The 13626-nt window shown below is 58.3% G+C and overlaps 1 protein-coding gene across 1 annotated transcript; it reads left to right on the forward strand.

The window, feature by feature from the left end:
- Positions 1 to 4952: 4952 nt before the first annotated feature.
- GJC2 (gap junction protein gamma 2) lies at positions 4953 to 6329 on the forward strand (the record flags this gene model as incomplete). The annotated part of the gene is made up of 1 exon (XM_079915820.1): positions 4953 to 6329. One exon carries the CDS (start codon positions 4953 to 4955, stop codon positions 6234 to 6236), a length of 1284 nt encoding a protein of 427 aa, XP_079771946.1. The 3' UTR covers positions 6237 to 6329.
- Positions 6330 to 13626: the final 7297 nt, after the last annotated feature.

The raw sequence follows: 13626 nt of genomic DNA on the forward strand, positions 1-13626 counted from the left end.
AGGCAAGTGCTGCAGCCCCACTCTCTGAGTAAGAACTCTCCCCCACAGGGCACTTCAGTGGGTGGGTAGGCAAGCAGCAGGAGGGAGACCTTAGCCTGGGAGGTGGGTGGATTGCAGGAGCAGCCCCTGGTCCCTGATCTAAGGCCTCAAGTCTCCCAGGGCTGAGTCCGCCTTGGGCTACTTGTAGGTACTCATATGTAGAGGAGGGACCACCCAGTGCCAGGTACGTGCAGGAATCTGAGTCCTCAGGAAGGGAAAGAGGTTATCTGAGATGCCCAGATTCCCAGGGAAGGATTCCACCAGTCCTCTTAGTGAGCTGAGCACTCCACTCTGGGGGGGTGGGGGTGGGGCAGCCAGGCAGCCCCACCTCAGCCAGAGGAAGTCCACCCACCATGAGAGGGGGCACATGGGAGGAAGCTGGGCCAGGGATGGAAAGGAAATGGCTGGGCAGGCCCTGACCTCACTAGTACAGGAGGAGGCACTGGGCATCTCTGGTTCTCAGCCTTTGACCACCCCCCCCACCAGCCCAGGACCTTTGTTCAGACCCAGGGGTGAAAGGGGCTTGAAGCGGGGAGAGCCCAGCTGCCCACCCCTGTGGGAGCCACTCCATTGGTGCCAGAACCAGGTGTGCAGGGCCCAGCCCACCCCAGCACAAGTCATCCTGATGCCCACTGGAGCCCATGGGGCCTGCCTATCACTCTCCTCCCAATAGGGTGCCTCCTTGGGCAACTTGGTGAAGATGACCCCAGCCCCCTTCATGGGGATCCCCCATGTGTGCCCTGCACCCTGCCCAGTCACCCCTCCCTCCCCCGACCCCACACCCTTTACTGAACACTCCCAGGCCTGCCCCCTCCCAGACCTGACACCCAGGTGCACCTGGGCCCCTTCTCCCCAAACCTCGTCCTGGATCCCACTTGAGTGGCCCCCATCCGCACTTGCTCTAATATGTAGCTTTGGATGAGATTCCCTCTGAACAAAGGTCCCAGCAAATGCCAGGGCCTTGTTCCCTGAGGGGCCAGCACCCCCTCACACACCCTCCTCTCCTGCTGGCCCAGCCCAGAGCCAAGCTCCCACTGGCTGCCTGCCATCAGCACTGGGCAGCCATGGGCCTGGCCTTTGCCTCCCACTGCCCCATCTCTGTGTTGGGGTCCTTCTTGCACCCCACAGCCCCAGGACAGGTCACAAGCAAAACTCCCAGCTCTGTGCTTGAAGCCTCCAGACATAGAGAAATACGTTCCAGATGGGGCAAGACAGGGAGAGGGAACTTGAAGTGATGGAGTAGGAAACCATTTTAAATAAGGTTTTTAATTTTACAACACGTGTGATTTACAGAGAAGCTATAAAGAGACCAGGGAGAGTTCTCATTTGCCCCCAAACCCAGTTCGCAGTGATGTGCTTGTCACAACTGGTGCACCAATATTGATACATTGCCATTAGCCAAAGATTCCTCACTTTTCCATGTGTCCTTTTGCTGTCCCAAGGTCCCCAGGGGGAGGGGTGACTGTCCTCGTGTCTCCTTGGTCCCTCTTGGGGGTGACTCCCTCAGACTTCACTAGTTACTGATGCCCTTGGCATTTTGAAGGTCAGGTCGTTTGTAAAAGCCCCTGCTGGAACTTGTGTCAATGTATCTCATGATCGCCTGGGGTGAGGGTTTGGGAAGAAGCCTCCGGGGCAGCAAGGTCTGTGCCCTCAACTTGGCTCCTCCCTGCAGGTGGGGACCTCGGCCACCTGCCTGAGGTGATGTCTGTCAGGTTGTACTCCCTCCCTCCCTCCTTGCTGTGCTCTCTGGAAGAGCACCCTCCTTGAGGTCACAGTGACTACATGAATTATTCAGAATTCCCTTCTCCCCCATTTAGTTAGTTATTGTATCATTTGTATCAGTGGGGTCTCATACATTTTCTACCTTGGGCAACAATCTATAAACCAATCTATAATAGCAGGGTGGTGGGCTGGCCTTAGAGGCAATCGGGTGGAGAGACAGGACCAGGGGGCAGGGCTCAGCGTGGAGTGGGGTGGAGCGGGAGTGTGGGCGGGGAGTGGACGCTCCTGGGACTGCGGCGTAACAGAAGCCCCAGCAGGGGTGGTTTCCGCCTGTGTGGGAGCAGAATGCGGGTGCTGGTGCGTTGGGACCAGGTGCGCTTGGCACTTTACTGCAAAGTCGGGGGGAGTCTCAGGAGCACAGGTCGATGGGCTTCCTAAGGTGCTTGGCAGAAGCGAGGCAGGCCCAGGGAGCGGCAGGACCCGGTGGAGTCCGGTTCAGGGTTTTTGCTGATGAAGCGGAGGGGGTGCTGAGCGGAGAGCCGTCCAGGATAAGCCCATCTGAGAGGAAGACGCTTTGGAGGGAAAGTTTTGGGTCTGGTCTTCTGGGGTTTGCTGTGCCTGCTGGCATCCGTGTGCCGATCCAGCAGCTGGCACCAGAAGTCTGGATTTGGGGGACCCCTGCGCATGGCACTGAGGGCCTGGGCTCCTCCAGGCCATAGCTGGTCAGCATCAGCCCCCTGACCATGGAATGACCCCGCCGTGACTGCGTGTGTGACACAGGCCCTGCACACACATGTACACAGCACGCAGGCATGGGCCCTTGGGTCTGAAGAGCCAGAGCCTCTGCTCCACACCCAGAGGGTGCCTGAGCTCCCCCACTGGCACAGGGGGGAGGAAGAGAGGAGGTTTGCTCACCCTTCCTGCTGCCCAGGCTGTCCCCTTCTGCTGACAGCCTGCAGGGCCTGCACCCTCTTTCCTCCACACGACTTATCTCTGGGGGGGGCTCTGTGTGCACCCAGGTCAGCCCCCCAGGGCAAAGTGCCATCCTTCACACCCCAGGGCAGGGTCCACCCAGTGCCATGCTAGAGCTGGTCTCAAGAACCCTGCCCTCACCCCCCACTCCCCGCCCCCGTGAGTGTCTCCTCGAGCTGGTCATGGGCCTGGTGGGCGCATTTACACCACGGGAGTCAGCAAACACTACACCAAGGCTTTTCTACCGAGGGCCAGTTGTTAAATACCACACAGAAGGGGTCAGGACTGCCCTGGCACCCCCACCCTCCCTCCCATTTCTCCACTGGGCTCCATCTTGGAGGGGAGAGAAGTGGGGGATGCTCTGCCATCCCTTTTCTGGGTTCCTGCGTGGTGGGACTATAGGCCTCAGCCTCCTGGGATGTGGGACTGTCGAGGTCAGGGTTGGGGGCAGGTCCTGAAGGAGAGCTGAAGTTAGAGCTGAGGAAACACAGCCAGCTGAGGACATCATAGACCCTCATGCTCATTCCTCCTTGAGGCAGAGGTATATCAAAGACGGCCCTGAAGGGCTGGGCATGTGCCAGTCTGTGTACCTGTAAATGTGTGTGCCTGTGCATGAGTGCATTGCACATGTGAGTGTGTGTATATATATGTATGCACATGTGTGTCTGAGTGAACGTATTTGCATGTGCACTTGTGAGTGTTTGCATGTGTGTGGCTATGAGGGGGCGCTGCACACAGATGTGAGGAAATAGGGTCACTTCCCCAGGAACCCCGGCTGCCCCCTCTTCCTGCCCCCACCTCCTGTCCCGGGAGAGGCCCCAGCTCCATAAAGAGGGCCCGGAGCCCTGAATGCCCCTGTTGTTCCATTCCACACCTGCCCACGCTGCCTCCCAGGCCTGTTCCAGAAGGAGGGGGCCAAAAGCATCAGATACTCAAGGGTCTTCTGCCTCCAAACTACCCAGGAGCAGGTACTGGTGTGGAGGAGGGAGGGTGGGCATTACGAGGCTGCAGCCCCCTCCCTAGAGGTGCAGGGGTACAGGGGTGTCTGGTCCTGCCCACTGAGCCCCTTCTAGGTACAGGCTCACTCAGGGGTAGCTGATCTAGAAGGAGCACTGGTCTGGGACGTGGTAAGTGGCCACATGGCTGTCTCCGAGTGTCACAGGTGCCCGAGTGTGGTTGTGTGTGTGCCTTACGGTGTCTGTGGGCCTCGCTGCACATGGTGCCACCCTGAACAGACACCTGGGCTCACCCCCTCACCCCCCAGCCAGGATGTGCAGAGGACATGGGAGTGCTGGAACAAGAGGGAGGAGCAGCCTGGAGGGTAGGCCTCAGCCCCTGGTACAGCTGGACCAGTGGCGGGGGTGGGGGGGCGCAAACAGCACGGCAGTGGTCTTTTGTGGAGACGGGGACCAGAGCCTCTGTCCAGGATGTGGAGGAAGGGGGGCCCACTGTTGGTGCGTCTGGAACTGATGGGGCTGGGGGCTACAGGGGCTGGAAGCTGACAGAGCCGTTGGGTCTGGGGATGGATGGGATTAGGGGGTGATGAGAAGGCTAGACTAGGAGGCTGGGGGCTGAGGGCCACTGGGTCTAGGGGCCTGGAGAACTGTGGGCTGGTGGGGAATGGAGTGGCTGAGGAGCTGGGGGGCCAGGCAGGCTGCAGGCCCAGCCCTTGATGGGCCCCTGGCATGCTGGCAATAGGAATCCAGCAACCTGGGTGCTGCAAGGTGGGAGCAGGCATCTGAGGTGAGGCCCAGACTCTGAGCAAGGCTGGTCCGTTTTCTGGTTGACCTTACAAAGGCAGCTCACCCAGTGGACTCCCTGTGGCTCTCGGGGCCTGGGGTGAGGTCCCCAGAGGCTGGGTAAGGGACACAGCTTGCACGGCACTGGGCTTTCCTAGAGAGCTGGGGGAGGGCAGGAGGGCTGGCCCTGCTCCAGGCCACAGGGACCTAGAGTCGGGTTTTGGGGGGAGCAAGGGTATGTGCTCAGCCAGAGAAGGAGACCCCTTGTCTGTCCTTGTAGGGTCTATCCTCTGGCTGCAGAGGCCCCGGCCTCTTGCTGATCCCTCCTAGGGCAGGGTCAGGACCCTAGGTGAGGGCGGCGCTCCTGGAGGGGCTCCAGGTGCCACTGTACACCCTCCCAACCCACCAGCCCTTGCCCCCATTACCCTCGCCCCAGGTTGAGCTCCTGCTCATGGCCTGCAGGTCCCATCCCCCGCCCCTATGACCAACATGAGCTGGAGCTTCCTGACGCGGCTGCTGGAAGAGATCCACAACCACTCCACGTTCGTGGGCAAGGTATGGCTCACGGTGCTCGTGGTCTTCCGCATCGTGCTCACGGCGGTGGGCGGTGAGTCCATCTACTCCGACGAGCAGACCAAGTTCACGTGCAACACGCGGCAGCCGGGCTGCGACAACGTCTGCTACGACGCCTTTGCACCCTTGTCCCACGTGCGCTTCTGGGTTTTCCAGATTGTGGTCATCTCCACGCCCTCCGTAATGTACCTGGGCTATGCTGTGCACCGCCTGGCCCGCGCCTCACAGGACGAGCGCCGGCGCGCCTCACGCCGCCGCCAAGGCCGCCTCGCGCCCCGTGCACCCCTGCCCCCACCGCCCCACCCGGGCTGGCCCGAGCCAACAGACCTGGGCGAAGAGGAGCCCATGCTGGGCCTGGGTGAAGAGGACGAGGATCCGGGCGCGGCCGAGGGCCTGGGCGAAGATGATGAGGCTGAGGACGTGGGTGCCGCCAAGGGCGCAGGAGGGGACACAAAGGCGACCGGGGTCCCAGGCCCGGCAGGTCAGCATGACGGGCGGCGGCGCATCCAGCGCGAGGGGCTAATGCGCGTGTACGTTGCCCAGCTGGTGGCGCGGGCCGCCTTCGAGGTGGCCTTCCTGGTGGGCCAGTACCTGCTGTATGGTTTCGAGGTGCGGCCCTTCTTCGCGTGCAGCCGCCAGCCCTGCCCGCACGTGGTCGACTGCTTCGTGTCGAGACCCACTGAGAAGACGGTCTTCCTGCTGGTCATGTACGTGGTCAGCTGCCTCTGCCTGGTGCTCAACCTCTGTGAGATGGCGCACCTGGGCCTGGGCAGCGCGCAAGACGCTGTGCGCAGCCGCCACCCCCTGCCCACCACCCCTGGCCCCATGCCTCGCCAGCAGCCCTGTGGTCTCCCCGCCGCGCCTTCGGGCCTGGCCTGCCCGCCAGACTACAGCCTGGTGGTGCGCGCGGCTGAGCGCGCACGCACCCACGATCAGGACCTGGCCAACCTGGCGCTGCAGGCGCTGCAGGACCGGCGGTCACTTGGGGACCTCGACAGCCCACCAGGCCCTGGCCTTCCAGCAACCGCCCGGGGGCCCCCGAGGGCCGGTGCCCCTGCCTCCGGGTCGGGCAGTGCCACGTCGGGGGGCACTGCCGGGGGCCAGGGCCGGCCAGGGGCCAAACCCAGGATGGGCTCTGAGAAGGGCAGTGCGAGCAGCAGCAGGGAGGGTAAGACCACCGTGTGGATCTGAGGCCTGCATTGGTTGCTGTTCCTCCTCCCTCCGCACCAGGGCCGAGGTGGAGGGCTCTGGAGGAAGTCTAGGGTCTGGACACTGCCTAAGGGGCAGAGCACAACCTACCCTCCTCCTCCCCCTCAGGTGGCTGCTCTCCACCTCGAGAGGGGGCGGAGGGCACCAGCCTGCTCTGCATCACTGCCCCTCCCTGCCTGAGCCCCATCTTCATCCAGGATAGGGTGGGGAAGGTAGGCCTGGGAATCACGAATGGTCCCCAGCTCTGGTCCATAAGCCCTGATGGGTAGGTGGGACTGTGGCTGGGGCATTTCCACCCTCCCAGAGCCACCCTGGCCACCTCAGGACAAGGCTGCCCTCCAGGAGAGAGCTCCACCCGCTCCTGCCCCGCTTTCCTGGCAGTAGCCCATGTGCGACTGCCCAGGGATGCTTGGCCTGGGTCTTGGGGAGTACTGTGCTTGTCCACAGTACTCCCTGCCCAGCAAATGGGGCTCTTTTCCTAGCACCCACACTCTTCTAGCCCAGGTTCTGGTTCTTGCAGAGATGGAAGCAATGACAGGTCTTCCTTGTACAGAAGGGAAAACAGAGACCACAGTGGGCAGAGGCCCCTGCGCCCAGCCCTGGTCTGTACCACCTCCTGCCTCACCCCCACTAGGCCCCAAGCATGAGCTGCCTCGAGTGCCAGTGGACCTGCACCCTGCTTCCTGTTCCCTGCCCAGGCAGATCTGGGGCTCAGGCCCTGCATGGGCCCCAGGGTGGATGGGACCATGCCCTCTCCAGCTCCTGTGCTGGCCTGGCGTGGCCCCTTCCTCTGGGACATACTTCAAGTTCTGAAAAGACATCGGTCCCCCTTACCACTCAGACCAACAGGATGGTGGTGAGGGGCTATGGCTTTGCCCATGCTAGGGGAAGGCGCTCTGAGGCTCCCACCACAGCCTCTTCCCTCCAGCCCCCTGTCCAATTCAGACACAGCCTCCAAAGGGAGTGAAATAAAACTAACTTTTGTTTACAACCACATGTGTATGTGTATGAATGTCCGCATAAATGTGTGTGTGTGCTTGTGTATGTATGTGGGAGTGTGGTGTGTGCACATATGTGTGAGTACACATATATGCGTGTGTGTACGTGTCCACCGCTGGCCTCTGGGGACACATGGCTCAGCTCTAGGATGGCTGGGAGAGGAAACCACTTTGCAGGGACCATCTGGGGAGCAAGGCCCAGGTTGAGCCCCTGCAGCTCCTTGGAGACACTCCGGTGCCTCTCTGTGCCAGGCAACAGGCTCTGCCCAGAGGGGAGGGATATGGCTGAATGAGAACAAAGAACAGCCGGGCCTGCACGTTTAGACCCAAGGTGGTAGCTCAAAGGATAGAGAGGCAGTCCTGTCTCAGGCCCCGGCATTATCCAGATGCTGGCCAAAGCCTGCAGTGGTAGCTTTTGGTGGGGAGCAAAGGTGAGCACAGTTGGGGAAACAGCTGCTGCCGTCAAGGAGCCACCTTGGTCTAGACTTCAGTGATCCTGCTGTCTACCAGCCTCCCTCAGGCCCAAGGCAGGCCCTGAGAGCTTCTCCCAGATTGCAAATCCTCTCTGGGGTCCCAGGGCCAAGCCCCAAGCCTGGGTGGACCCCAACCCAGCCTGCCTCTGGTCAGATGCCAAATGCAGGCTGAGTCCCTTTCCTTTGTGGGGTCTGACTGGCTGATCCCGGGTTCCAGGTGACCCCACCCCCAGGTAAGCCCCACCCCCATGAAGTCCCAGATGTCAATGCGGGAAGCAGAGCCTCAGAAGGAAAGCCAATCCAGACCCAGAGCAGGGACTCGCCACTCGCCTCTCCAAGAGAGGAAAGCCCATGGGACTGGCATCCCTGCATTTGGGGCTGTGCTGCTGGCAGTGTCGTCATGAGGAATACTGGGTTTCTGTGGTGGGGAACACGCTGTCTGTCCAGCCATGCCTGGCTCCCATCAGTGTGACTGGGTGCAGCAGAGCTGGTGAAGGATATCTGCAAGGCACTATTGTTGGCTGACACCCTTGCCGTGGCCCCTCCGTAGCCTCCCTGCCCACCGTGTCCCTGAGAGCAGCCTCCTGCAGCCAGTGGAGGGCCTGGAGGACATCAGGACCTCAGGGAGTTAAGTGGGCATTCCAGGTGGGGAATAGTGGGAGGCTTTAGGGTTCAGAACCACCCTAGTGGCTGGAGAGGGCTGGTGAGGAAGGCAGGTGTCCACTCCGAGCAGGACCCAGAGGTTGGCCTCGATCCTGATGGTCAGTGCTCCCACATCTCAAGGCCATGAGGCACACTTGATGGTGACAGGGTCCCACAAGGGGTGGAAGGTGGGGCATGGGCCCTCAGCATCTGCCTGAAAAGAAGCCTTAAGCCAGCAGACAGGGAGACCCTGGGCGGCTTTGTGTTTGGGGAAGAACATTCTGGATTTCACCGTGACAGTGTCCAGGGAAGCCTTCCCCCATCCTCTCTGTGGAGTAACATCAGGATCTCACCCTCTATAACTCGGGTTGGGCTCCTGGTGTAGTTTCAGCCTGGGAGTGTCTGGTGGGGCCAGGGCTGGCTCAACGATTTCCTCACTCACCGAGCTGGGGGTCCATGCTGGGGTCCCTCGATGTGGTTTGGACCTCCTTGCAGCATGGCGGCCCAAGAGGACCCAGCAAAGGCCAACTGACTCTTATCACCAGCCCTAAAATCATACCACTTCACATCATAGCAGTCACAGGCCTGCAGGATCCCTCTCAATGGGCCAGTGTCACATTTTAAGGACATGTGGAATAGTCTCTGTTGGCCTTGGTCCGCTGGCCCCCCTAGCCACGTGTGAAGCCCTTCAGCACCCCTCCCACCCGCACACACGGGCACGTGATCTTGGGGCCTCTGCAGCCACTGCTCCCTTCTTTTACCACAGTTCTGATATCGGTCCATAATTCGCCCCATACTGTTTAGCCTGTCCAGTTTCTATCATCTCAGTCCCCCACTCCTAATTGGTTTAGATACAATTTGAGGCAGCTGGGTCAATGGGAACAGGACACTGCCCAGGGGCTCCTGGGGAAATCTATTTGCTGCGTGTCTGTGACATGGAAGTCAGATGTGGGTCAAGCTGTGAGCCTCTGTGGGTTGGTCCAACACCCATCTAGATGTTGCGGTGAAGCTGTTCTTTTAGATGAGATTAGCATTGACGATCTGTGGACTTTGATAAAGCAGACCACCCTCCCTAATGTGGGTTGCCCTCATCCAATCAGGTGATGGCCTTAAGGACAAAGACTGAGGTTCCCAAAGAAGGGATTCTCCCTCCAGACTGCCAGTGATGATTACATTTATGGGTCAGCTTAACTGGGCCCTGGGATGCCCAGAACAAGCATGATTCTAAGTGTGTCTATGAGGGGGATTCTGGATGAGATTCATACTGAATCTGCACACTGAGTAAAACAGATGGCCCTCCCCAGTGCGGGTGGGCCTTGGCCAATCAGGTGAAGGCTTGAGTAGAACAAAAGGGTGGAGTAAGAGAGAACTCCTGCCTGACAGTTTGAGCAAGAACACTGGTCTCCTGTCTTCAGATTCAGACTCAGGCGAGAACTCTCCTGAGTCTCTAGCTTGTAGATGGCAGACCTTGGGACTCCTCAGCCCCCATAGTTGAGTGAGCCAATTCCTTATAATAAATCTCTGTCGAGTTGGTTCTCTTTCTCTGGAGAACCCCAACTAATCAACATCCCATCAGCCAGAGGTTGTTAAAAGGGCATCCCAGCTGTGAGGAAAACTGCAGATGGAGGCTCTATTCTGGGAGGTATCTCAGTCAGCTCAGCCTGTGTAACAAATACCATAGACTGGGGGCTCAAACAACAGACATCTATTTCTCATAGTACTGGAAACTGGAAGTCCGAGAACAAGGTGTCAGCACCTGAGGCCACTCTCCTTGGTGTGTAGACAGCTGTCTTCTCCCTGTATCCTCACATGGTCTTCCCTTTGTGTGAGTCTGTGTCCTCATCTCCTCTTCTTATAAGGAAACCAGTCTTATTGGATTAGGGCCCACCCCAGTGACCTCATTTGACCTTAATCACCTCTTTAAAGACTCCATCTCCAAATACAGCCCTGTTCTGAGGTCCTGGGCATTAGGGCTCCATAATGTGAATTTGGGGGGATGCAATGCAACCCATATTAGAAGGCAGATGCCTAACTAAAAGCTCAGTCACCACAGAAGGGGATCCTAATGCATAAGCCTCTTGTTTCAGGAACTTAGGGGCCTGTGTGAACCACTGGGGTCCTATATGTTTTGTGAGCTTTCAATGGGGGTGACTTAGGATTTACTGTCATGTCCTCCCAACTGATGTCACTGGCCATCCCAGGCTAGGGGAGCCAACCTCTGTGTCATATACGTTCCTACCTCTAACACCAATTTCTTGATGTTTTGAACCACCATAACCATGATCTCATGCCTGAGCCCCGATACCCTAACAGGGTGTCCATCTCCCACCTATGACATAGTATCTAGTATGCCCAAGTCTGTTAACTCTCAGAGGTGGAACCCAACCACTAAACTTGGCACTTAATGCTCACCTAACTACTTAAAAAAAAAATCCTCTCAGTGCCTGTATGGCCATGAGGCTGGAGAGCTGAACTGGGGTGCAAAGCCATCGACCCTCGCCCCCCATCTTCTGTGCTCTGGAGCAGGCTGGTGGGTTGAGCCCAGGCCTCCCCACCCCTGCTTCACTGTCTGGTGGGGTCCTCGGGCTGTGTGGGGCCCACCCAGGTCTGTATAGGGGCAGGGCCAGGCCAGGGGAGCGGCTGGAGCAGGATCAGACAGAACGGCCTTGTCTCATTCTCATCCGTTTCCATGGCTGAAGCCAACTCGCCGGCTGCTCAGGGATATCGTGGAGGGCTTCAGGGAGGGGGGTGCCCAGAATGGGGGCAGCTTCCTTCTTCTGACTTTGGGAAGGGAGGAGGCCATGAGGAGAGAATAACAGGAAACAACCCCTGGCCTGGCAGCAGCTGGGAAACAGGGTCTGGGACCCCCACGTCTGCTGATTTTCCAGCTCTCAGATCCCCACCCCTCCCGACAGCTCCAGGGCCCATGGCCTCAGAGGGAGGAGATGCACATGGGATCCAGCACCAACCTATGCCCTGAGCTGGACCCAGGCCAATGAGTGGGGTTCCTTGGGAGCATCCTGAGACCAGTCCACAGTTCCCTCCACCTAGACCTGTAGGCATGAGAAGCTGCAGTGAGAGGACCTGAGAAGGAGCAGTAGCCAGGCCATGCCCACATGCAGGGGTCCCTGCTGTCAGGCTGGCCAGGCTGGTGCAGAGATCTGGGAAGCCTTCCTGGAGGAGGGAGCCTGAAGCAGTGCTGGTTGGCAGACTCTAGAATGCTGGGAAGTGCTGCCTGCTCTGTTCACAGAGGCAGCCACCAGCTGACTGTGGCTCTGGACATTTCAGTGTGGCCCATTCAGTAAGGAGCTAAAAGTTTCATTTGACTTCATTTGAGTTAATTTGCATTTAGACACCCCCAGGCGGCAGCAGTGGCCCTGCTGGACCAAGTGGGCTGGGCTTGGCACTGGACTGGGAACGTCAGGTAAGGTTCCGGGTGGCCCTGGGTCAGCCTGCTGGCCCTTCCCACAGGCTGTGCTGGTGGGAAGCAGGTTTTCTGCTGGCCAAGGGATGGGCTGATGTGAGGCTTGAGGAATGCAACCCCCCCCCATGTTGTCCTCGAATGGTTTCCTCCCTGACCTCACAGGGCTGACAGGGAGGTGCTGGGTCACCCTAGGAACACAGGCCCAACAGAGGAAGACCTTTTCCATGAAAGGCCAGTGGAACTGCATTCCAGGCCTGGCTGCTCACAACCAGGAAGCCGACTGGGAGGGGACCAAGGGCCTGGAAAACCCTAGGGAGTTCTGGTCAACCAGTTTATGTTAATGAGGTGACTTTTGAAAAGCCCCTAAGGATGGGGGCTGGTTGCCAGAACCAACCGTGTGATTAGAGGGTTAGAGCTTTCAGCCCGACCCCTTGACCTCTGGGGAGGAGTGATGGGCTGCAGGTTGAATCAACAGCCAATGGCCAATAATTTAATCAATCACATTTGGTAATGAAGCCTCTGTAAAATCCCAAAAGGACTGGGTTTGGAGAGCTTCTGGGTTGGGGAACACATGGAGATTTGGGGAGAGTGCAGTGTGCTCAGAGGGCATGGATGCTCTGTACCCCTTCCCACATACCTTGCTCTTTGCTCTCTTCCATCTGGCTGTTCCTGAGTTATATCCTTTTATAACAAATCAGTAATCTGGTAGGTAAAATGTTTCTCTGAGTTCTATGAGCCACTCTAATAAACTAATTGAACCCAAGGAGAGGGCTGTTGGAACCTCTGATCTATAGCTGGTTGGTCAGAAGCACAGGTGACAACCTGGACTTCGACTTGCATCTGAAGTGGGGAGGGGGAGAGTGTGAGTGTATGAGACAGTGTGTGTGGCAGTCTTATGGGATCTCATGCTATCAGGTAGATGGATTAAAAATTGAGTTAAATTTTAAGACACCTAGCTGGTGTCAGAGAATTGTGTGGTGTGGGGGACCCTCCCCCCCACATTTAGTGATAAGAAGTGAAGGGTAGTGTGAGAGTATAGGATACACAGGAGTGTCTGTTTTACAAAGGAACTGAAAGCAAAGTTGTACACCCATCTTCATAGCAGCATTATTCAAAACAGCCAATGGGTGGAAACAACACAAATGTCCACCAATGGGTGAATGGATAATTCAAATATGGTATACACATACAATTGAACATCATTCAGCCCTTAAAAAGGCTGACATATGCTACATCATGGTGGAACCTGGTAGACACAAGCCAGTCACAAAAGGACAAATACTGCATGACTCCACTTCTATGAGTTTCCCAGAGGAGTCAGGTTCATAGAGACAGAGTGGAATGGGGTTCCCAGGGACGGGGAAGGTAGATAGGGATCTGCGTTTGATGGGGATGGAGTTTCCGTATGGGAAGGTGAGAAAGTTCTGGATGATGGGGATGGCTGCAAAAGAGTGTGAACGCGCTTAATGTCCCTGAAATGTGCACCTAAAAATGGTTAAGATGGTAAAGTTTAGGTTATGAGCGGCTCACCACTGTAAAGCAAGGAGAAACTTCTCTGAGGCTCGAGGAGGAGGTCAACTGCAGGAGCAGAAGCCAGCTCAGGGTAGGTGGGCGGGGGACTGACAGCCCGAGGCCTCGCCCCCGCGCAAGGTCCGCCCACCCTCACCCTGGCCACTCACGCGAGCAGCGCTCGCCCGCCTCCAGGGATTGCTGTGGTACTAGCCCGCGCATGCTCGCGCACACTCCGCCTCCACGCACGCTTCGCCCGCCCGCCGTCAGGGGCTGTTTTGGGGCCCGCCTGCACCGCCTCCACCCACCCCCCCACCTCCGCCCCG

This window comes from Stenella coeruleoalba (genome assembly GCF_951394435.1).
Source record: "Stenella coeruleoalba genome assembly, chromosome: 3".
Lineage (NCBI taxonomy): Eukaryota > Metazoa > Chordata > Mammalia > Artiodactyla > Delphinidae > Stenella > Stenella coeruleoalba.